Here is a 26029-nt window from a genome sequence, read left to right as displayed (position 1 = left end):
AAACCCCTCTATTTCAGCCCTGCTCAGAACAGGCTGTTCTGTGCCTGTAGCTTTAAATGCAAGAGCTGTTTGAGCATGGGCCCCTCTGTGGAAGGGGATGTGGCTTGGCTTTCTTACACCATGCCATATTGTTTACTGTTGAAAGGTGGACTCAGAGGGCAGAACAAACTGCTAGCTGTGGGAGTATGACCCACCTGGGGGTTACTGCCTTTTGTGATGTCACAAAGGGAAAATCTGCCAGTTTTAGCACACATTTTCGAAAAAGTGGGGCAGGGAAAAGACGAAAGGGGATGGACTTTTCTAATTATTGAGGGGTTTGTAGACGGACTAGGGACACATATTAGTGTTCGAAAAACATGGGAAAGTGCATTTTGCATGTGACCTTTCAATCGTTCAATCAATAAATCATTATAGCGCCAATTCATAAACGTTATCTCGAGATGCTTTACAAAAGAAAAATGGGATAGGGGGAGATGGGATAAGATGCAGGAAGAACGTATCCTTTGTATTCCTTGCTTGTAGACAACAGGAACGCTTTAGTAACAGGAACATTGTAGTAGCTTAAATAAGCAAGTTGTGCAGGTGCAATTTAACACGGAATTCGAATAAAATGCTTGCAAATTAATAAATCATGCACGCGTTTTGTAGACAATTTGGCCTACTAAAATTGCAATCATTAATACAGGTGCATGACATAAAAAAGGAGCAATGCGTTTGAAAAAAAAATAAAAATAGGCCTATCCGTTTCCCCTCCAGGGCTCCATATGTGGGTTTATCTGATATAATCAATAGTCTTGTTTGCATTTTAAAACGTTTTTTTTTTTTCAATATTTGAAGACAGCATATAACAATAAACAGACATTAGCCTATATTGACCTGTAATCCAAATTCAGTTCCCGATGAAGTATTTTTATATTCATGCTGACCTGCCTTCCATAGGCTACATGGACATAGGTTTAGAATTGTGTGAGCAAATTAATACTTACTAAAGACTGCCATTATGCCTTAATAAGAAATACAATTTTAAATCCCGAAATAAGGGGAAAAGTACAAGAATCTGTTTGAGATATGTAGGGTATTTTAATTCTTGATAGTGAGGCAGAGAAAAAAAAAAAAAAAAAGAGTCAGTGTATCACATGTACCAACACTAAACTCTGGTAATGTGTGTAGTGAACGGGCGAGGCGCTGTGCATCATTGCTGTCTGTGTAGCCTGGGCTGGCTCCGCACAGACAGTGAGAGACAGCCATGGAGAGGTGGAGAGCGGACTGTTTTCTTTGTTATTTTTAAAGTCTTGTAATTTGCAACTATGACACTGTTTACGGGGACTTGTCCCGGTCTAACTGAACGATGCAGCCGAGGGCAGGAGGACGATTTCCACCGGTAAAGTATATGTCACTTTTCTCCTCTCCCAGTTTAGATTGGGATTGCGGTAGTCGGGGATATATGTGCCATCGCTTTGCTGGTTGTAAATCTGCTCTGATATTGATGTGGGATTCCCTCTGTGTCCTCTGACGGGGGTTGGGGGTGGATGTTTGCGGTCGTTATGTTGTGGTTTTAGTTAAACAGCTGTTCTCGGAGATAATAGATAGCCTATTTGTAGGTGAGTAGTGTGACAAAGTTGTGCACTTGTCGGTCGGCTGCTGAAAGGCCTGGCAGTGTGTGTGTGTGTGTGTATGTGTGTGTGTGTATAGACGGAGTTTGTTTCTGGCTCCCCTCCCCCACTCGCCGCTGCTGTTCTGCTCATTCTGGAGAGGCCAAGACATGAATGTGATGAGAGGCTCACTTCAGAAGAACAAATGGGTACAGTTTCAGGTTAAAGGGACCTTTCCTGAACCTGCCTCTGACCGGCAAGCAAAAAAAAAAAAAAAAAAAAAATAGCGCACGAGCCTTGTCAAAGCACACACCTGTGACCGCAGAACCGTTAATTTAAATGTGCACGCGCTAACCGAGCATCACTGTAGCAACATGACTGTTTGAGTCAAAGATGAGATGACATACAAGCATCTTCATTAACGCTTGATAAGCACACCGGCCAGGAAATAACCTTGCATTCTAAATATCCCACATTGTGTTTTTCATTGTCAGTAAGTCTAGCACACCTTGCCCCTCATGCAAAGTGCACGTGCTGCCCACACTTCAGGATTGGGCAGAGAGAACTGCTCTGTTGCCAACCTTCTCCTGTCTTTGTTCAATCACGAAAGTAATATTTTTTTTTTCCTGTATTGGATAAGACAGAGAGTGGGTGTGCCCTAAAGGGATCGTGATGGCAACCTTTACTAAATCTTTATAATCACAGTCAGAGAAAGGGTAGTTGTCAGTCCTTATAAGCGCACTATGAATCCCCCCCAAAAAACTATTCACAACTAAACAGAGAATGTGAAATTAGTAATCAGAATGTATATAAAAATGAATCATTGTTTTGTTTGGTTAGCGCAATTACTGGGCACCCTGATGTCCATCCTACAGCTTCAAGAGGCTGTTGCCTAGATATGTGAATGGTATAGTCTGAGAAAAAAAGCTGGTTCTCTTGCTTTGGTTTCATCAGGAAAGCAGCTCTTCAGTGTTTACGAACTCTCCATCTGGGAGCTTAATCATAAGCTGTACGTGCAGAGATGGAGATACGGGCATCACTGTGTCTTTCCTCAGCAAAAAAAAAAAATGCTCAGTGACGAAATATGAGGACCAGGATGTGTCCTTGAACCAGACATCCAATCCCTAAAATCATTCCACCTACTGTTCTGCAGCTGACCATGCACTATGACAGCAGCTGGATGGAGTAAAGAGAGAATATAAGACATCAATCAGTTGCATATCATTTACAGTAATGCTCATATTGGCTTATATTTGGGAATAATAAGGCTGCCTTGTAAATGAGTTCATATTGTAAACCTCAAGTGAATTCGCCGATGTGATGAAACGCTCGTACTCCTTCAGATGAATCTTGAGTAGCTGTGTAAAGTAATGATATACTGTTGCATACAAATGAGAGGATACATTAACGCTTCATCATATTCATATTTGCTGCTTGATAGAGAGCAGCTTTAGAGCCAGACTGCGTTGAAGCCACGACTCTTGGCCTGGATTACCACAACACGCCCACATAACTCTGAATGTGACTCAGTGCTGCACAATTATAGCCTATAAAACCTTGTTATATGCCTAATGACTCCAGTTTTCAATTTCTGCATACATTTTTAAGACGTTTTGCAGAATATGCAGTCATGTGAGGTCAAGTCCTCGTCATTTATTTCAGCATATTTCTGTGTTACTGATTTCTTGGTAGTTTTCTCCTCAATTTGTCTATTGCATCAATTCCCTAATTCTACCTTAAGTTCACTATACCAGCTTTGTACTGTAGCTTTCAGAGAGTTTAATTGCGCACTTCATATCAAAGTGCAAAAAGCCATAAAGCTCACCTTTCGAGCAGCATGTGTTGCATATATGAGTGAACCTGAGGCTACTTTCTAGTTAAAATGCTTCATTATAGCCAGCCACATATTTATAATTCTCTGGATTCCCACAAAAATTGAATTAATTTTAAGCTCAGCTGGAAATTGGCACAGGCACAAGTTTTTCATGGAAAACTGATCAAATGCGAACTGTGCAAAAGTCTGATAATCTCCAAGGAGGCTCTAATCCATTTGTAACCGAGCATATGGTGAATATGGCACATAATCCTTTTTTTTTTTCCAGCAATAATATGTTATGTGATTTCACCTCTTTTATCAATGAATCACTGCATATTTGCCCATTAATCTGAGAATACATAGTAAAAACAATTATCATGGAAAGGGCTGAAACAAGCTAGCACTACTCAATGATGTGATGAAGCTGCGTCTCATTTTGTATTTTCCCTCCTTGCAGGAGTTTTTGTGCAGCGGCATAAGTAGAGATCTGGATCTAATAGTGTTGCAGCGCGGGCTCTACGGGGACGTGGTTTGTGGATGCTGGGACTATGAGCATAAGCGACAAAAGGGACTACTTAGAAGAAGGAGGCAGCTTTACTGAGGATGCTCCCAGGCCTCCAGTGCCAGGGGAAGAAGGTGAGCTGGTGTGCAGTGATGGACGCCCGTACTGCAACCCTGGCTTCTCCTCAAAGACAGAGAGCCTTAAATGTGAGGCGTCTGTGGCTACACCCAGGCGACCCGACTTAGACCTTGGTTATGAGCCAGAGGGAAGCGCTTCTCCTACACCACCCTACCTAAAGTGGGCCGAATCTCTTCACTCTCTCCTGGATGACACAGATGGCATCCTTCTGTTTAAGACTTTTCTAGAGCAGGAGGAGTGTGCAGATATGTTAGACTTCTGGTTTGCCTGCAGCGGCTTCCGCAAACTTGAAGCAAATGAGGAGTATGAGGAGAGGAAAATTAAACTGGCGAAAGCTATCTATCGGAAATACATTGTGGACAACAACGGGATTGTTTCCAAGCAGATCAAACCAGCTACAAAGTCCTTCATTAAAGACTGCGTCCTGAAGCTCCAAATTGATCCTGCAATGTTCGACCAGGCTCAGACTGAGATACAGACTATGCTTGAGGAAAACACCTATCCTTTATTTCTTAAGTCTGACATATATTTGAAATATACAAGGACAGGAGGAGAGAGCCCCAAGCTGTATAGCAATCAGAGCCCTGTCTCTGGGAATGGTAAAGGCCTGTGGGGTTATTTACAACCTTCAGATGAAAAAACAAAATTAAGAAGTGAGGACAAGCCAGAGGAGCAGCCCGAGTGCATCCCCATGATGAGCAGCCTGCTCACCCAGAAGCTGCTAACGGAGACGCTACCACCACATGTTTCCAACAGTCCCAGATTCCAGGACAGTCCCGAGTACAGGTAAATCCTCTCAGTGAACTACAAAGCTTCCCTTCTTCTCTTAAACGTAACACCTTTTCTCTGCAAACTGCTGAATTAGAAATACTTCTGAAACCCCACAAAACCAAGAATGCTGCAGATTTGAAGTGAGAACAAAGCCTGAGTATAGCACAAGAGAAAGCTGAGATATGAGGAGTGGTGTATTGACACCTGGTGGAGAGGAAATGTCAGAGGCTTCAGATGTTAACTTGTGTTTAAAGGTGGAAGTAGATTTTTATGGTGCAGGGAGTGTTGGGATCATGATTTCCTTCACAAAGGTGGGAATATATAATGTTTTTGCCTGAATCAATACGAAAACAATGTTTTATTTTTCCTAAATTAAAGTAGTGTTTATCTTGACAACAAGGTTAAGGTCATTAAAATTACGTAGCTTTTCAAGTCTGTCAATTCTGTGGTTTCATACCAGTAGTTGACTTTGATGTGTGTGTGCGCAGTATCAGTATCATTTGAATAATTTCCTGTCAAGCTTTGAAAAATGTTCTCATCCACACAGTGGTACGTCTAAGGAGATTAGCCCAGATATTATAATGCCTGCAATGGTATCAGCAATACCAAGTCTGCTGATTGATGATGAAAAACATTATCTTTATTTATTTATTTACCAAACAAGTTAATTGCAGCTGCTCTTCTGAATGAGCAGCATTTATCTAATTTCTCGCCTGTTTCCTTTGATAACTTATATTTCTCCAGTTTTGACAGTTTAATAACTAATTTATCAGCTGCAGGCAAAGGCTAGATATAGCTTTTGTTGCTTGCTGTTTGCTAAACCCCTCAATCCTCTCCAGCTTCTCCCTCTTGTCCAGATGTTGTTAATTTTGACTCAGAAAATAAAATGGAAAACGCTAAAGTGCAGAACTCGGAAGTATTCACAAAGGCAGTTGACAAACTAATGGGTGACGTCACAGTGGCTTCATATATTATTTATACAGACTGCGTGGGAAGGCCTATATCCTAAAACTATGACTGTGTGCTGTTAACAGACAAGAAAACTAAACAAGGTCACCCTCTGTAGTCGACAAGTATTACTTGTTCTTAAAATGAATTACTATTATTTTTAATGGAGGCCCAAGATGCCAGTAAAATGTTGCGTCTAGGCTGTAACAACTTCTCCTGCCCGGATGTAAGCGCCGTGGATAGGAGCAGCACTTGACAGGGGTGCAACTAGCACAGGCATGTGGACCTTAACCTGCAAGTAAAGGTGGGTAAGATGACATGAAATGAATATCTCTATTCTCTTCCTTTTTGCGCTCATAATTTGATATTGCAGTATTACAAAATGAATGAAGTGCTATGACCCTCCTTCTCCCCCGTCAAACAAGCATGAGGCTATACTCAAATCATCTTAGTGCACGAGTCCAAAGAAAGATGCTTTTATAAGTCCGTGTTCAGTTCAGTTCTCAGGACTTATATCTTGTAGGCTGAATCTGAGTCAATGGTTTTAACGTTCCCCCCCCCCCCACCCCCCCACATTCCATGTTATAGCTGTTTTATTAAAAAAAAGCATTCGAACAACATAATAGCTGGGGACTTTTATTGCGAATAACTTGTTGGAACTAGCGTGGTTATCATTGAATTGAGTTGAAACACACCTTATAAGCAGTTGTTTAGGTGGTTGTAATGCACATACAATTGGGTGCTGCGATGGGCTCATGTTAAAGCTCGGGACAGACAGACACAGATATACTCTGCAGAACGAACACATTCACATCATGTTGCTGTTACTTATAGATGTCAAACTTGGAGAGGAGCGAACACATGTTTACCTGATAGCTGTGCCACTACTCACTATAATGAGTAAAAAAAATGCCTCCTACTCTGACACGAGGACAAGGCAGTGCCATTTGATCAGTGAGGTCCAAACCAGTTTGGGGCTAAAATAGTGTTTAATCCATCCAATGTCTGCTCATTTTAACACACATTATCCAGACAAATGACAGCGAGAACAGACTCTGTTTGACTGTGGATGCTTGTTTACACACTTGTGATCCGCCTGCTTTGGATAGTATGTAATCTTAAACAAAATGGAAGTAAGTAGCACTAGTTACATGCTTTGGCTTGAGCCATCTTGGCAAAATAAAGTATAAGAATGCAAAATGAAAAACAATTACAATGTGGTAGTGGGTTGTGTTACTGTTCTTTCACAGTAATCTGATGTAGATGAGAGCTGAGCAAAAAAGTTGTTTTGCAATGCCTGTGCCTCTGAATGTGTTGCAGGAGGGGTCAGGATGGGTTTGTGGACTGGTTTTCTCTCTGCATTCTGATTGCATTCAGCCTCTCTGCTTGATATCAGCAGAACCTAAGATGAACCAAGTATTTCTTTGCGAAACATATTCAAAGGCAGTTTTTTTGTACATCAGTGTTTGCTTGAAATTTGTCAAAAATGAAAAAAAAAGTCGATCGAAATAATTACCTCAAGGCATTCCAGCCATGTGCATGGGAAGATGTGAACAGTATCTGAAGGCAGCAAATACTGAGGCTTAAATAAGTGAGTGAAACACAGCGTTGAGTTTATTTTCACATCATTATTTCAGCAATCAAGCATTTGGCTTGAATTACAAAAAGACATGCTTCATTTTTAAATAGCCTTTTAGCATTACCCGCTGGGTTTTTGTTAAAACTGAATTTTACATCAATTGTGTCTGATCTCTGGAAAGACAGGCAACAAAGGACATTAAAAAGTCTTTCAGATCGGCTCTAAAAGGGAAAAGATGACTTGAAAGAGAAGGACCTATACACTCATGAATGCTTTGTGAGATTTTTGGAATATGAACAGCTCAGTTTGGTTTTCAAGTTTTAGCTGTGTACCTCAAAGGCAAGACTCAATTGTCGATGTAGTGTTTGAGTGATTGATCTAGGGTCTGCATAATGGAATACAGAGGCAAGGTAACCATTTGCATGTTGTGTTACTGGGAGGGACAGGAGATCATTTGTGTTTTCAAATGGTCTTATTGTGGTTATTTCAGATCACTAAAAGGAATCAGATGAATGAGTGTCCAGTGCTGTGTTTCTTTTCCAATGTTGGTTTCTTTCACTTGTCTGACAGCCTAAAATTTTTATTTTTTGACTGCACTTTTTTTGTATTTGTCCCAACCCATCCCCAACCTGGTGCTTGAATTATTCACTGTTGTTTAATGTAGATGCTAATGAAAATCAGCCGGTCACAAAGGTTTCATTTTGAACTGTGGCTGGGTTCTTCTGCATTCCAAACAGGGAGAGAGCTTCGGATTTGTGCTTCAGGGAATTCCAATTTGAATAAAAAGAGATGATGCCCAACATCTTTAATTCATGGGTAAGAAGTGTGCTCAGCAAAGTCAGTGACCGAGAATGAAGCCTCCTAATATATCTGTGTGCGTCAGATTAAGAGCAGCAGTTAAACCCCCGCAGTTCAGCACTCCAGAATTGTATTGGGAGGCACTCTAGTGTTTTATTGTATTTAGGAAGATTGACAAAATGCAGGAAATTGAGTTTTTCTGTATTACTAGAAGGCTATCTTGCTACCTCTGTATAACCTTACTGATATTCTTGTTTGACAAAATGCTAAAGCTATGTATTTCACAAGTAATCTTATAGCACAGATCCATTTGTGTATTTGTTCTATTAGAACCAAGATCAGCCATAGACACATAGACACACACTTGAATGATACAAACTTAACGGTATTCAAATGTGTTGCATGCCCATCAAAATAATCTTTATATCCGAGTTTAAGGAAAATATTATTGTTTTCAGCAAAGTCTATAAGGGTTGAGACAAATTATTTGAATGACATGAAGGAGGGAAATTTGAATATGACGTTATTTGGACAAACGAGTTCACAGTAGGATAAAGTAAGAAAAGGACAGCGGTGGAAAATACTTTTAGGGATGAAGCGTTATAAGAGGTGAAGCTGACACCATCTTGCAGTGAATGACTTGGTTCGTCTTGCACTTAAACCTTTTAGGGTCATTTTGTATTTGTCAGTTAATCAGGTATTGTGTTGTATCATTTTAAGATTGTCTAGCGATATATCAGTTATTGCAGAATCGCTGTCTCATGATATTATTGTTATCACGGTCTGTATGGTGTCCTGGTATCCTATCATATCCTGCATTTCATTCAACATCCACTTTATTTGTCCCCAAAGAGCAATTAGTTATAGACTATAGAATGTCTATAGTGTGGTCGATGCATTCATTGATGTTTCTTGACTCAGCATACATGTCACATACATGATAAATACACAGCGCTGTGGTGTTCATGGCTCTACAGTGATTTAAACCTTCAACTCTATTTAGACTTTAACCCAAACCAAAAACTACTGTCTCCTTTAACTTACTAACCAACCAGCCAACTATTCTTGTTAACAGCCTGTAGAAGTCATTTAGAAGTACTACTTGCTGTATCAATATTTTGTTCCACTCCTTGTCAATGTTGTCATGATGCTCGATGTCAGAAATTCTTTTTTTTTCCTCAGTATTTCCTTTATTTCTTGATTTTTTTTCAGACATGCAACGTGTATGGAGCCCATCAACCCACATCCTGTCACATATCTGTTTGATAGGGCTCCTGCATCCAGCGCCTTGACTAGTGAGCAGCAGAGTATGTCCAGTGACACAACAGACACAATTTCCCTAACCGACGGCAGTGTGTAAGTATTGCCTCACCACTCACACACACACACACACACACACACACACACACACACACACACACACACACACACACACACACACACACACACAAATGTATGATGGAGTACATTAACAACATTAAGTTGTTGTATCATAAAGGCTGAGCTTGGCTGCTGCACTTCTGGCTGAAGCCCCAAATGAAAGGCAGAACACTTTAGTAAACTTACCAGAAGCAGCACTTAAAGTTTCATCTGCTCTTTAAGTCGTAAAGCACCAGTAAAAACTTTTAGAGTTATCTAATACTTTCTGGGGTTCCTAAAACTGTACTCTTAGCTGATATAAAATGATGTACTGTATGTTTGAATATACAGGACTATAAATGTTAACATACTTGATTATCTTTGCAGTTGTGCCAAAAATATTATTCCAAATGTCTCAAAAATAATTCTCAGTAGTCACAGCTCTTTATTTGTGTTAAACAAAGCAGAGTTTGTCTTCTTGTTTGGCACAGGGATGAGACCAAAAGCGCCGTATCTACCATCTGGGATCACATGCCCAGTATCATTTGAGTGTGCTGGTAAAATATGATTTTTAAAACATTTTTTTTCTAGTTGGAAAGATGGCACAGGAGAATTGTCCCACAAAAACTTCAAAGCTTTCACAACTGGACACAAATGTGTTTGAAGCTGAACGCATGAGAGGCTTATTTCAGCTATTTGGTCCAGAGCGTTCAGTACAGGAGAGTGTAAAACCCAGCATGACCAATACCGCGTGGAATTACAGACTCACGGGTGTGTTAACATGTCACTGTAATCTGCCAGACCACTTGTGGTGCAGAAGAGACACAATAAACCTGTGAGAATGCCTGTACTGATTAATCAAGACTTATTCATTTGGGCTAAAACGCAGCGGAAAGCCTTTCCACTTCAAAGCTGCCTGTGTTGTTTATTCATGAGGATGTTCTATGAAAATGTCTTTGTTGTTAATTCCAGAGATGGGGTACCACCCTGCAGAAACCGCAAACAGAAACATCGGGAGATGCACGACAGTGCCAAAGCAAATGGGCGAGTGTCACTACATCATATTCCAGTGAGTTATTCATGGGTTATTTCCCTTCCCTCTGACTTTCTGCCTCTACACCCTTTCTCTAACTGCCTGTCCCTGCCGTATTTTTTTTCCTCTGCTCCTACATTTGAGATGTGCATATTTAAGCTCGACTGTGTCGCAGGGCCTGTGATGGAGTATAAGAATAGCTGATGGTGAAAGCGACTGGCTGTCTAAATGCAGCTTGATGCTTTCCTAAGCTGTGTGCGCTGAAGCCTAGCAGACATGATTCCTCCCCTGTGACAGCCTGATGCCTCCCTCTGCAGCTTATTCTGTCTCTTGGTTGGAAAACCTGGACCTAATTAGGCCTCTGAGTAAAGAGTCAAATTAAAAGTCTACACGCAGCGTCCTATTAGGACTGTAGAACTGTATACTCCTCACTCTCACTTTTTCTGCCCAAAAATAATAATCGCGGCTTCACCTCATTGACGACAACTGGATTGACATGGCTTCCAGTTTTTTTTCTTTTTTTTTTTTTAATGTAATGTTGGTGTTTTTTCCAACCTATTTTTTTTTTTAGTCACATGCCATAAGATTTCTATTCATCATACATGCAGTGCATTAATATCTTTTTGAAAACAAAATAAATATCCCTCATGTCCTTGAGAAGGCAATTCAAGTAGAAATGTATTGTATACCAAATTTCATACATTAATCTAATTCAAAGAAAAGAATTCATTAAAAACATAAAAGAGTGGGAGCATAAACCTGACAAGCAGTCTTCAGTTGCCTAATGTCTATTAACGCTTGACACTGCCTTCTTTAATATTTCCTTTATGTGGTCACTGAGAGGATGTCAGGGGTCAGGGTGGTTTAAACTATTGTGTTGACAGTTGTTCAGCAGTAGCAAAAATTCACAGAGAGTGCTCACAGTTTGACACGTCTTCCCCCAGCGCACAAACCGGATTCCGAAGGATATCCACGTGGAGCCGGAAAGGTTTGCTGCAGAGCTGATCTGCAGGCTGGAGGGCGTGCTGAGGGAGAGAGAGGCTCAGCAGAAGCTGGAGGAGCGGCTGAGGAGGGTACGACTGGTACGTTCATTGTATTTCCTGAGCCAGTGTCTACTGTTGAAAGCACAAGCAGATCCACTGTTTTAGTTAATTTGGGTTAACGTGTGTGAATAAGCAGCGTTTATTTTTTTTTTCAGAGCTAATGCAGAGCTTCACATTGCAGAGCGCTGTCTGTCGACTAAATGAGTTCTTGAGGGAGTTCAGGGAAAGGACAGGAACCAAAATGTTTTGACTCAGAGACATACTGAGCTTCTTTTACTGAGTAAGTGAATAATATTAGTGGCCAGGGGGGGAAATAAAATTGAAGTACTTGTCCCTAAAGTAGGGGTAAGTTTAAATCTGCAGCTATCATTGATTTTCATCATGGCTTTAATCTGCCAATTATTTAACACATAAACTATTCCTTCACCAGTAAAATAACAGATGTAGAGGGAAATGCTTCATTTAATTCAGCAGAGGTTGTTATACCGTCACAGAATCCCTTATTTTATATCAACACTGGGGCGAAAAATGTAAGTGTACGACCAAATACAACAAGGAAAATCAGAAATGACACAGCAGTCTATCGGCTATTAGAACAGAACCATTGATCATTTCTGGAGCAGATTTTGGTGTAATGAGATCATTTCCTGTTGTCAACAAATCTTTATTTTCTTTTTTGGACTAACCTTTTATTTTTTCTTAAACTGGAAACATTTTTCACATTTTTATTTACAAGTTTATTTTCTCACCTAAGCCTATGAATGGATGTTCCCCTTTGACTAAAGAGTCTGAATTCAATCATGACTGTAGATGGAATACTGAGAAGCAAACAGTATATTGAGCAGGATCACAAATGTGTGTGAGATGCCACCACAGCCCACTTCTAAAGCCTGAAGGCGAGATGTGTGTCTGGCCAGCGAGTTTAAAGTTTTCAGAAACAAAGGACACTTAAATCCGTCTGGCCTTAATAAAATTAATGAGGCTAGCCATTTGAACGGGGAACAAAAAAGCATCATGAATCATTTGGAGAATTCCACCGTTGGCCTGTCAGCGATCTGGCTTTGTGGATGAATCGGATGAAGCACCTGCACACTCGGCCACTTGTAAGCCTGGAACAGCGTGCCGCCTGTTTGATGTCACTTGAACGATGATGAAATAGCCGATGCTATCACAAACAGAATCTCCCTCTGTACATCGAGCCAAATATTAAGTCTCAAGGCAGACAATTTATGTGGTTTGGACCTGGAAGGAGAGAGGCTGCCATCACACGGCTTGTGGTTTGCTTTATTAAACCTGGAGGCAGGTATGAAATGACTTCCTTTATCTAGTGAGACTCTGTGCATTTAGAAGAGGAACTGTAAACTAATGTTGAAAATGATATGCATGAAGACTTTTAAGAGGAAATCATTTCTGAAAGGGACTGCAGAGGTTGCATTATTTGAATATTTTCTGTCTTTGACATCATTTGTAAGCAATGACAGACATTTTGAAATCTGTGTACGTGCGTGCGATACAGAGAGCCGATGAGAATTGTAAACGTGTGACCATGTAGAGACAGAAATGACATGCCGTCCTGTAAATAGGATAAATAAGATAAGGGTATTTAGTTTGTTTAATAAAATGACAGGTATAGAACTGTTCTGTAGGGAATGTATCTTTAAATGACTGTTGTGATCTGGAGCTATATAGAAAATAAAATGAACTGAATCTTCAAGGGGGGCGGGGCGCCCTCATAATATGATGGCAGAGGAAACACTGCTATGGGTCGTTAACAGGGGTCTGAAGCGGTCCTTCTGGTGCAGCAGGGTCGAGTGCGACAGGATCTCCTCCCACTGAAACGAGTGCTTGCAGAATCGGTAAATCACACATTCAGAAAGTCATGCCTGGTTCTAATTTCTAATCACTTTTAATGGGTGTAAAGTTTCCCTGTCTTTGTTTGGGACTGTCTGAGGCAAAGATGCAAAACCTATTGACAATCACCTCTGCTGCAATCTCCCTTTTATGTTTGATTACCCTCAAGGACGAGTTTAAGGTTTGAAATTATGGCAACAACCATTCGATTTAGTTCGCTTCAATTACTATCTATTCAAAAATGTGTTCATATTGAATTGATATGATTAAGGAACATTGCATCATTTATTTGCTTGTCGGGGGGGGAAATGGCCACGGTGTCTCGGTGTGCTCTGCTTTGACTGCGGACAACGAACATGAAAAGTGAGCGGTGTTCATCTTTTCTGTGCATGCTCTTATAAATGCAGAATTTGTAAGATTTGAAATATAAGGCTATTCATTGTTAGAAAGTTTTTTCAAAAGCTAAATGCTATTAAATAGGTCATGTTTCAACATCATTGGAACAGATCCTGTGTGTCAAAATGACAGAAAATCTAATGCAACCCCTGGTCGCTCCGCTTTTGGGGGTGTTTACAAAAAAAAAAAAAAAAAAAGCATGCAACTCTTCAGGCCATCACTATTCAGGCTATCACTTCTAATAAGAAAACGTATCAGAAAACCTCTGCTCACCACACAGGCTCACTCGCAGATTGTCAAATAACGCTGTATGCGCAGGACACTTGTTTTCAATGATGAGATGGAGTCCGTGTAAAGATGTGGTGAAATGAAGATGTCATGGTTCCATGAATAACTTCCAGTGGGCTCAGCTATCACAGATGTTTGGGATCTTTTGCAAAGATACAGAGAATTAGAAATGATTAAAACCATGCCAAGAAATACTTGGCTGCATATTGCACCCTTTACAGAATCGATACGTTTAAGAAAGCAGTGGGCACAGCAGGACGAGAAACCCTTTTCTCTTTTCTTTTATACTTTTATAGCAAATGGATGGTGAGCACAGGGCAACTCAGTTTGTGGTGGCCTCTTCACAAGTGCAGATTATTGAAGATTTATTTCATCATTTACACAACTGACATAAAAAGTGTGGGCATGAGCTGGCTAAAAGATGAAAGTGAAACCCCTACCTACTGTTGTCTTTCCACTGCATCTCTGTGTTCTCTTGCCTCCTTTCTCTTTGCCAAAGTGTTGCTAACTTTATGCAGGACACACGACAGGGACAAAGCTTTGCAGAATGCTGCTTACCTTTCAAGCTGCTTTAAAAAATGTCTCTCACAACTTGCACATTTAAAGCTAAATACAAAATAAAACAGCCACATAATCGGCTTTGTAAAGTGTTTGAAGTAATTGTGGTCCTAGAACTTTAACTTGACCGTAACCAGCTCTACATGACTGAATTTCTCCTTCCACTGAGTGATTTCTCTGCTTCAAAACGTCCATTGCCCTGCAGCAGGTGCTCATCACAAGCTCTTCTGAACCATGACTCCTCTGTTGGTCTCTTTGATCAGAAACACTATCAGCGTTAAGTGTTGTTAACCTAAAAGATAGGTTTCCATTCTTTGTTTAGTCCAAAAAACCTCAGCAGTGTGAACGAGAAAACACATGGAGAAACTATGCCACCTACAGGTTAAACTAACAAAATAGACAATATTCAGTGCAGAGAGAGGCAGAAAACTCAGAGCTTCTTTGAAGTCATCCACCTAAATAATGTTCAAATATCACCAAATTAAAATACAATAGAATTAACCTCAGTTGTGTCAAATGTTTTATAGGTAAGTTGTAAATCTTAAAATGTATATAGAAATGATGCACATGGATTTGGTTTAATTTCAAGAAGTACTTTTTTTCCTCTACATATTTTTATTATTCAAATTTTTATTATTAATAATTAATTATTTTATTTTCTTGCTGTACAGGAAGAGGAGGGTGACGAAGTCATGGCTAGGTTTCCCCCTGGTGCTTATCCTCAGAACTACAACTCCCGCTATGCTGACTTCCCCTACAGTGCTCCTTTGATGGGGGACTCCCATGAGGAGAACCCCGAGAGCATCCTCGACGACCACGTCCAGCGGGTGATGAAGACCCCTGGGTGCCAGTCACCAGGCACAGGTCACTCTCCCAAGTCACGCTCACCAGACGGTTTCCCAGGAGGTCGTGGGATGGGACTGTCCTCGGGCCAGGCTAAACATCCATCCAGGCACGGCACCAAGGGAGAAAGCAGCCACCTGCACCATCACAAACATGGTCACCACATCCACCACGCAGGCGTCGGGAAGTCCAAAGAGCAGGTGGAGGCTGAGGCAGCCGGGCGTGTGCACGGCAGCTTTCCCTGCAACATGGATGCAATTCATTGGGGATCAAAGTCACGCAGCTATGCAGACGGCATGGGATCAAACACTACGGAGCAGATGGGGTATAGGTATGTACTAACAATGATTTTGTTATGGTCATCAATGCACCCTATGTGTTTGTTTATTGCATTTAATCTTGTAAATGTTTTTCTTCCATACAGTAGCAAAGGAGGCACACAGTGCAAAAGAGCGACGAAGAAAGGTGAGGAGGTGCGGCCATATGACATGCCTGCACCTGCAGAGGAAATGGAGAAAAACCAGAAGATCCTTCTGTGGCTGATGGAGGGACAGAAAGAAATGGTTCAACATAAGAGGAGCCCATTTGGGTCAGTGATTCTATTTAAAGTGCATGATAAGTGCAATGAACTCTTAAACCTTTCCAGTTGAAAAATAGGTTGTGCAGTGAAGCCCCCCAGTGTCACATTGTTGTGATCTTTCCTTTTCCCCTCTGTTCATGACCGCCACAAAAAGAGAAAAATACTACTGCATATCATTGCCTTATTTAGTTTGTATGTTTATACTCAAAAAGAACAACTGTCTGTTTTAGGAGTACCGCAGGGTCCAAGAGGACCACAGGACATGAGGGATCCCGTCTCGGTTCTGTGGAGCGATCGGGGTCTGTGCACCCTTGCAGTGGCACCCAACTACGAAACAACGTGCAGCCGTCTCACCCTTTCATCCAGGATCCCACGATGCCCCCCAACCCGGCTCCCAGCCCCCTCATCCAGCTGGAGGAGGTGCGCCGGCGGCTTGAGGAGGAGAAGATAAAGTCCGGAACCTTACAACCCAAGCAAAGGTAAGAAGAGGGAGATGCTTGTGTAGCCTGGTTTTATTTCCTGTTAATCAGTTAGTTTTTCGACAGAAACTTTTTTTTTTAACTTGAGCTGAATGAGAAGAGGGTGGATCAACCCTTTTTTTTCTGTACTCAAAATCACAGTTACCCTTTTGTCTATAGCCTATTTGCTCCTTAGTGCAGGTTTTTGTCTAACTGCTGGGGTTGTTCGGTCCCTCAGGTATGTGATGGAGGTGATCCAGAGGGGTCGCACAGCAGTCAGGCCTCCACTGTTCCCTCCGCTCAGCATGGTGCCCGCCGTCTCTGACAGCGAGCTTTCCGAGCTTGAGTATGTTCACTGTTTCCTACTTTTTTTTTATTTCTTTTTTTTAGCGTCATTATTCCCAAAACACAGCAACCCACCTCATTTCCCATTCTTTCATTCCCATGTGAGTTTAGTTTCCCAAAAATGTGTGTGTTCAGATACTGAAAGAGAAATGTATTGCGCAGTGATGAACGGTTTCTTTCCCTCCTTCCCTTCTTCTTGTGTTGCATCTGTTATGTCATATCATGTATCCAAGTCTATCCAAGAGTTTGTTTTAATTTGGTATTTTGTTTAGTTTTTGTAACATCCACATATCACACACATATTCTGCATATTTATTCAAGGAAAGTGGTGAAACTGTTTGCTGGAGACAGTGTGGAAAGACTGTTGCTGTTTTTTTTTTTTTTTTTTTACATGTAGTGTGTGTCCTGTGTTTTTTCAGAAGTACTGAGGAGAAGCTTTTTGATATTTTTTCAGTTCCATGTTTCTGCTCGACTGCCCTCTCACATGGATACTTAACAGATGGAGGGGATTAGGGGAAGAGTGTAAAAGGCAGATGAAAGGCAGGTCATGTTGCACTGCCAGAAGGTAGACCCTCGGGTCAGACCTGTGAGGACTGGAGATCATGACTTTGTGTGCCTGGATCTCGACTGACTGAAGCTTGAAAATTCCTAAAGGAAAAAAATAGAGATTAGAATGTGGCAAAAATCCAGATTTTTACAAAAAAAATAAAATAGTGATGGTTTTATGAGTTGTCATATATTTTCACTGAAATGAGAGACTGTACTCAGTCTTCTTGTTTAATCTACACAATAATACATCACCTAGGGCCAATGGGGGGGGTTGACTTTTCAATACTGTGACTGCTGTACAGTGTATAGACTGTATACACGCGACTGATGCAATCCCCATGCACATAATTAAACAGGTGCATTACTTTTTCTGCTTCCATAATGTTATTCTCCACTTAATTGTTGACATTGTGATTCCGACCTGCTACGTCTGCTACTTCCACGTTGTTCTTTTTACCTAAGGAGACCCCCCCCCCCCCCCACCCCACCCCAACACACCCTCCTGTCTGACAGGGGATATAGTCTCCCACTATGAGGTACATATGTGAACAGCCAGGTCAGGAAAATATCCGGAGAAGTCCTCCTGGAATTATCTAGATATTTTCAGGAGTGCATCTGTGAAAATGGCTTTAGTTATTTTGAGAGTGGATACTTGACCATCCCACAAAGTCATTTTCATTTGAGTGACGAAACAGACATGGTTCAAGTCAGTAGAAAAACTATCAGGAGTAGAAAACACTAAGGATAAAATGATCTCATTGTGCATTATGGCAAACCCAGAAGCTGCTATAGGTATTACCCCTTTTCTGGGGTTGGGAGATGTCTTTTAATAACAGCCCTCGCTGTGCAGACTTAAAACGTGTTCTGCTTTTTACATTAGCAGATAATAGATCATATAAATACATCCTTTTCAAACAGAACTTCTTGTTTTTCTCATTTTTGTTTTGCATCTGTAAGAGCTGTTATTAGAAAGCCTCGGTGCAGCTGTTGAATGATTTGACAAATTGAAAAAAGGAAGTGCTCCTTTCAGGACGCATCTTTAGCATTTACGTGAACAGCGGAACTAACTGCCACTGACAGACCAAGGGCTTTGTTCCCATGGTTTCATCAATTACAGTCCACTTTTCGGATGTAAGATTTGTGTAGCTCATATCACAGAAACACACAGATGTCTGTGTTGTTTTTAAAATGTAATTTCAGTGAACTGCAGACACACTCATCCTTTCCACAGTGAGCACATGAGCATGATTTGAATCTCATTCCTCTTAGAACATTTTGTCCTTACATGTAAAAAAAAAATAATAATAATATAACTTTGAAAAGTGTGGGAAGGGTTGAGGTTTTATAAGAAGTATGTCCTTTCTATTTGCAGGCATAAAACCACTAAAAAGCTCCAGTGTGAGAACATCACTGTGGCCTATTACTTCTGTGAGGAGCTGATACCGTACAGGACATCAGTCAAAGGGAGGGTCGTCACACTGGGCCAGTTCAAAGAACTGCTGACAAAGAAAGGAAATTACAGGTGAAATTGATGCTCCTTTTCATGTTTATTGAAATATATTCTTGGGTATGTTTCACAGATAAACCAACAGTTCCCCAAAAAGTTACAAGAGCTTTAATCAAAGGTTCCTGCTGTTAACCTGAAGACGATAACTTTGCTCCTCGTTCTTTTTCAGGTACTATTTCAAGAAGGTAAGCGATGAGTTTGACTGTGGGGTGGTGTTTGAAGAGATCCGGGAAGATGAAGCCATCTTGCCTATCTTTGAGGAGAAGATCATCGGGAAAGTGGAAAGAATTGATTAAAAAGTGAGCATGTCGAAGTGGAAGGAGTCAAAAAAAAAAAAAAAGTCAGTGAAAGGAAGAAGGCAGAGGAGCGATTTGCTGGTGAAGAGGAAGTGTATGAGGGTGGAAACTGAAGAAGGTGATACAGTAGGAAAGCGGAAATGAAGAGCAGAGCAGTGGTCACAGCACATGACTCGTGATCTCTGATGCTCGGTAGCACCGCTGCAGTGATTTTTGAACTAGAAGGGGGGAGGGGGGGGGAAGACCTCATTCACTTCTGTGGAGCGTTATGTAGCATTGTAAAGTAAACTAGATGAATGAAGAATAAAAGTGCTACTAAAGCTACATATTTTTGATATGATGTATCAGAGGGTGTCCTCTCTAAGTAACACCACCGTTTTTTATGTATTGGTACCTGAAGTGTACAGTTTGTGCTTAAAGTGACACAATTTTATATCTATTTAAATATTTAAAAAGCTCATAACGAATGCTTTTGAAGCAGGACTGTCCCCCCTGTCCATGACGATCAGAATCCTTATAGGGCTGATTTTGTCTCTTTTTTTTTTTTTTTTTTTAATCATTTGTCAGAGCCCTTTTAGACTCTAATGTTTGTGCTATTATTTATGTTTTTAAAAATTAACTTTCCACTACTTAATTTTGTGGCTAAAAGTCAGGCTGCACTGTCTTTGTATTTAATACCACTGACTGTGTCTCATCGTAGGATTCAACATGAAATATGTAGAGCGACAAACACAGCTGACCAGAACAAGTGAAACGCCTGTACAGCCGACGGCGGCCCGCTTCAACAGCTTCATGTCTTTTTTAGTAGAGCTTGAAAGGCAAACTTGACAGAGTTTTGGGTCATTTTGAGGTTTAACCTTTGCTGGAGTTGCTCAAAATCAACATCAAAGACGGTCTTTAAAATCAGCAACAAAAAAGAAAGTCAGTCTTTAAAAAAACGACTTTATTCTTTTTCTTCTCTTCAGGTCTGACACTTTCTCATCATTGATCAAACACATGGTTCACAAAGCTGTTCTTCACTTTAGGACTGGTGTAATGCTGTGCGTCGTACAGGTTGTTTCATTTTTCTGGTCATTTCTTGTGTATTGTATATAAATATAGCCAATGGCCATATTTATGTACAGTGGCCCTTCACTGTATTGGTTAATGACTCCAGTTTAAAGTTTAAAAAATGCCTTCTAATAACAAAGTGGAAGCATAAAAGTGTAAAAAGAAATCGTTTTAAATTGAAGGTGAATATCTATGCAAATTGGTCAACGATGATGTGATGAACTAATCAAAATCAACTTTGTGCATTTATATGGATTTACTCTCTAATGAGTAACTAAAAAGAGGCTGTGTGGGGAAAGTCAGGCTATTAAGAGCCTGTTTGAGTAAATGTCAGTTGTGTTTTTCAGAAAACAGGGCTTCTCTAAATGTTTTACAATTTTGATAGTTAAGGTTAATTGAAAAATTAGTAATTTGTCCATTTTTGTAAAAGGTCGTTGCAAGTGAAATATGGAAAAAAAACAACTATTTGGGTGCCATTTTGCCAATTTTTCTTTGAATTGTCTCCAGTCTGACACTAAATGACAAATGTTTTGAGTTCATTTTCTCCGGTTCATTTCTCCCTTGAGCATTAGAGGTTTGTCAGCTTCATGCTTGCAGTGCAGAGAGGCTCTTTATCAGAGGTCATATCACAGCACTTGAATGAGAAGGCCACCGAATGTCGTCTGAATACTACGTTAAGTCCATTATGCTTATGCTATGAATGTCACAGAGGCATTTTAAAACTTATTGTAAAGTGCTAGACCTGAAGAGGAGGTCTCAGTGTTCACATTATCCATGGGAGCTGGTGAGGGCTAACAGACACTGAAATGTCGCACTTATGCTTCCCTACATTGGTTTTTTTAGCTTGCTTGATTTCTGTAATCCACGATATCTTTGAAACCACTCTTTAGTTGATCAATGAGTTAAGACTGCATACATTAAGCGTACCTGTCAACTGTAGCCTTCTCTAGCTTGTCACAGCTACATCGTGTGCCTGGCAGGAAATAATTGTTTAGTGCGACTTGAAATAGGTCACGTTACACCAAAGACAAAAAGTATATGTAAGGTCCTGGAGGCACGCTCTTAACTGACCCTGTCACATTGATGTCCCTCCTATTTGAGTGGCTGCTCTTTATTATCTGGTGGCTTTTCTTTGTTCAAAACACTGAAGCTTTGGAAAATGTTTTTATTTTATTTTCTTATTGCATTGAAGCAGTTTTCAGCTGATTAGTATTCCAGTCAGTCTGCCCTTTTAGGAAAATGTGAAGGACTCTTTAGCACTGGACAAACTGAAATGAAAAAAAAAAAATCACTGCACAGTCAGCAGAAGAAGCTACATGACATTAAGGTTCAAGGCCACTGGTTTTTTTTTCTCTCCCCCTGTACCTCCTCTTTGTACAGGTGTCTGTATTGAGGAACGTGCCACAAGAAAAGCCTTTTTTTGTTAAGGAACAAAAGGCAGTATGATAATCGAACCTTGAAACCAGAGTGCTCTATAGTATATGTTGTTGCATAGGAACCAAGTGTAAGGAATATCTCCTTGTTTTGAATGCTGTTTCTTGATGCTGCCTTATTTAGATTCCTAACTTAAATCAGTTTAATATATGAAGTATGTTGAGCTCCAGCGCGTATATTTATGTTAAATTATATTTTTTTAGTTCATTATCTAGTGAAATACTTTGAGTTATCGTTACTTTGTCAATTTCTTTTGAATTTAGAGTATCAAATCTGCTACGATTCCTACTGTGAAAGCCCCCAAAGTAAACGTCCTTAACTTATTGAAATCAATGAAATGTATCAAATCAACATCAGAGTGCCTTTATCACAAAGCTAATGATGTCTGTTTCACTTTCAGACTATTATGGGGGAATAATTACCAGGGAATTTCTTCACTTATTTCATTTGTTTAGATTTTTTATTTTTATTTTATATATATATATATATATATATATATATATATATATAATTTGCAAAGTCCTTCTTGTTTTAAATGTTTGTCACTATTCCACCTTTTCTATGTAAATATGTACAAGTTCACATGTCATCAGCCAGCAGCACATTCAGTACCCTGGACCTGTTTCTGTTCTCTAACTAGCATGGTTACCGTTTTAAGGTACCCGGACAATAAATACATGCAATAAACCAGTCCTGGAGTTCAGTGTGCTTATTGACCGCACCTCCATTCATGAATTTAACTGAATCTGCGGCACACTTCACGCATGAGCCATTACAATATGGGGGAAGACGTTCCTTTGTTACCTCGTATTTATTTCAGTGTGCATCATCATGTAAAGGCTCCCTTGACAGGATTTACTCACTGTTGCCTGTGAACGGCACCAAGATAAGCAGAGCTGCAGTTTTAGGTCAAATACTGAGGAGGGCGCTGTAAGTTAACTGGTCATATTCTATAGCAGTTCATCTCCCAGAGATTCTTCTGCTGGGACAAACATTAATGAATTAAGGATGAACTAGTATGCTAGATTTCAAAATAAAGGGTTTGACTATCACAGGAATTTCTGCCAAACAACTTGCACATACCACTCACCTGAGAAGAATTTTAAAAAGAGCTATACAAACACTGCTCTTTCCTTTCTCTTGACTATTAGCATATTCATTTTGAGTAGAGTAACTTAAATCAATATCCTGCAGAGAAAAGGCTCATCAGCATTTATGTTTCTTTACCCTGACTTTCAATCAATCAATCAGTCTTTATTTATATAGCACTAATTCATAACAAATGTTATCTCATGACACTTTACAAAAGAGCAGGTACATGACCGTACTTGTTATATCATCTACAAAGACCCAACATGAATCCATCATGAGCACAGCACTAAGCAACATTTAGCAAAGGTACGGTGGCAAGAAAAAACTGCCTTTTAACAGGCAGGAACCTCGAGCAAAAATAGTTATAAAAATTGTTAATAGTTGTAGTGCTTATATTCACTTTAATATTTATAATAATGATAATAGATGTAAGGCTGATATTATAGTGTAGTAGTGGAGTCAGGAGGGGGGGGGATCTACAGCAGCAGGCCGTCCCCTGATCCAGAGGACTCTCCAAGACAAGAGAGCAAGGAGGGAGAGAGAGGATCTCAATGTGACAGACTAAGCCTTTAGAGGCCTTACTATAAGAGCTGGTCCATACCTGAGCCAGCCCTAACTATAAGCTGCAAACTAATCAACACTTCATACTCCCGAGGGCGGGTTAAATCAGGAGGACGTTAAGAGCAATTAAAACTCCTCCGCTGCCATGTTGCGTTATTTAGCTGAATGGTAACATTAGCCAGCTCATGTTAGAAAACAAAAATTACCTCTTGTGGTGGTGTGAACAAGCCGATTATACAATGCCTCAGAGCACTTTGGAATTAAATGAACGAAACACAGATTGTATTTTCCATTAGATCAAATCTTCTCACTGCAGCATACTTCTGCCTGTGGATGTTATGACACTATGCTGTCTGCCATGTGTTAACGTTGCTGCTGACCTGCCGATAACGCCATTTAGTGCACATCCCTGTTTCTTTTAGTCAAAGGGGCCAAGTTTCAAAACTCCAATCCAATGAGTGTAGTGCTTGACTGAAAGGATTCCTTTAGGCTTGCAACAAAGGCACAGCTTTCATGCATTTCATCAGGGGCGGCTCCATTGATATTCACATCATGAAGCTTGTCATTTCCATCTACAGTTCATCTTCATAGAGGGGGTTATTCTTTGCATCGATTCCTCGTGTTCTTTCAGTCTTAGCCGATTATATTTTTTTCAATTTTTATTCTCTTATCTTTATCTTTTGATTTCATTTAATCTATATCACCAAATGTTATGTAGCCTATTCGAGCCTTTCTTTAACATTCACACAAAGAAGAATTATTTGCATTATGTTAATATTTAAATTCCATTAGAGAAAGCAATGTTTTTGAAACTGTAAATACCTAAAGCAAGTGATGAATTCTTGTTACCACTGATCCATTCCTCGCATGTCGAGCAGACGCTAATTAGAGCTGCATCTACAATGCTAACTAAGCAAGAGCTTTTGCATACTGATTTCAGGGCGGAATATCTAACAACCCCTGTCCTTATAGCCCACTGCAGTTTGACTGTGCAGTGTGACGACCCTGTCACCAGGCCATTGGGAGGCTTGCTGCTTGTCTGTATGTGTGATTGCTGCTGGCGGTGTGTCCTTGATGGGAGGCTCGTATGCAGGATCAGCTGCACCTGTGCCTGGTGCATTCTCAAGATCTGCTGATTTCACTCATTCACTCTCTCTCAGCCTGACCGATGCTTGTTGTTTCTTTAGTTATTTATGTTAGTGTACTCTTCAACACTTCAAATAAATTATTATAATAAATTATTAGTTGTCTTTGATAAACTTCTGACTCCTCTTGTCTTTTGCCCTGACCCACGAGCGGGGTTATGAGAGCAGACAAACACACACACACACACACACACACACAGATGAAGGCTTCCAATTAAACATGGTATGATGCAAATCGAGTAAACTGGGGAATCAACTGAAAGTGAATAAGAATTAGTCTTAAGACATTTTTTAAAGCATTCAAGAGATTTAGCGGTTCTAATAATAATCTATTCCAGAGTCTCGATGCGCTTACAGAAGAAGGCCCTGTCTCCAAACAGGTTTCATTGTGCATGTGGGGTGGTTAAAAGCTTCTGATCAGAGGATCTGAGGGGTCTGGCTGTACTGTATGGGGTTAAGGAGTTCTGTAATGTAGGTTGGAGCAAGGCCATGAAGGGCTTTACATGGAAAACAGAAGAGTTTTGCATGGAATTTGGTGACTGGTAGGACGCCAGTGCAGTACTGCGAGCATGGATGTACAATCTTCCTGTTTACTTCACCTTGATAACAGTCTGGCTGCAGCCATCTGGACAAGTTGTAATCGATATACGGCGACCTGGTTGATACCAGGCCTCCTAGGTCTTTGTGTAATATGAATATCCTGATTTTAGACATTATTCTGCGATAAAAGAATCTGAATTTGATAACTGTCCTGATTTGTTTGCCAAGTTTGATTTGCCAATATGATTTGAAGATTTTTTTGTGTAAGGATTTATGTTACTGGATAACTGATTGAGAAGCTTGGCGATGGTTATTGGTGGGTGGAACACTATAACCTCTATTTTTTTTCAGATAGCTTTAAGACATTTTTAGCCATCTACCCCTTGATATCATCCGTTCATGTGGCAAGAGCAGAGGATCAGGTTTGGTCAGTTGGTTGAATTGGGCGGTATAACTGGGTGTCATCAGCGTAACAGGGAAATTAGATGTTGTGGTTCAGTACTATTTTTCCTGTGTGAGGGACAGGAAGAAAACATCCTTTACACTTATACCTGTTTGTATAAAAGAATAAAAGGATTTCTGCAAGTTCCCTTTCCCCCACTACCATTACAAACTGGCCTCTCATAATGACATCTTCATTGTAACTGTCAACCTTGCAACTCTGATGTACTCATCATTTATGAGCCTGACACATCTTAAAAGTCATCCAACATCAAGGATCAGCCTAACATGTGTGCATAATGTATACATGGCATTACACAACATGACACATTTTTGAACCTATTCCACCTTTGTTTTGGCTTTCTGTGCAAGACAGAAAACCAAATAAAGGTAGCAGCTTGTTCAAATGTTTGAAATCTTCATGTCAATGCAGCATGTTTCTGTAATTGTTATTCAGTAAAGTGCAGCATGACTTCAAATGCGTCCAGTTCTGTTCCTATACCTCACCGAGAATCT

At 40.3% G+C, this 26029-nt stretch overlaps 1 protein-coding gene across 5 annotated transcripts in view; it reads left to right on the top strand.

The window, feature by feature from the left end:
• The window catches only part of axin1 (axin 1), a 28880-nt gene extending 6455 nt beyond the window's left edge, over positions 1–22425 (top strand). For 2 of the 5 annotated variants that reach the window (XM_029279017.2, XM_065964571.1), the window contains exons 4-13: positions 3866–4834; positions 9357–9500; positions 10476–10572; positions 11481–11618; positions 15344–15846; positions 15940–16104; positions 16326–16574; positions 16792–16899; positions 18820–18969; positions 19124–22425. In XM_029279017.2, coding sequence (XP_029134850.2) covers positions 3957–4834; positions 9357–9500; positions 10476–10572; positions 11481–11618; positions 15344–15846; positions 15940–16104; positions 16326–16574; positions 16792–16899; positions 18820–18969; positions 19124–19250 — 2559 coding nt within the window. In that variant the 5' untranslated portion in view covers positions 3866–3956 and the 3' untranslated portion in view covers positions 19251–22425. Of the gene's footprint in view, positions 1–1197; positions 1382–3865; positions 4835–9356; positions 9501–10475; positions 10573–11480; positions 11619–15343; positions 15847–15939; positions 16105–16325; positions 16575–16791; positions 16900–18819; positions 18970–19123 lie in introns of those variants that run through there. The other 3 variants (XM_065964572.1, XM_020642505.3, XM_020642503.3) reach the window with 3 other exon arrangements.
• Positions 22426–26029: the final 3604 nt, after the last annotated feature.

Source organism: Labrus bergylta, chromosome 16 (genome assembly GCF_963930695.1).
Source record: "Labrus bergylta chromosome 16, fLabBer1.1, whole genome shotgun sequence".
Lineage (NCBI taxonomy): Eukaryota > Metazoa > Chordata > Actinopteri > Labriformes > Labridae > Labrus > Labrus bergylta.
This window is presented reverse-complemented; position numbering and strand designations above follow the sequence as displayed.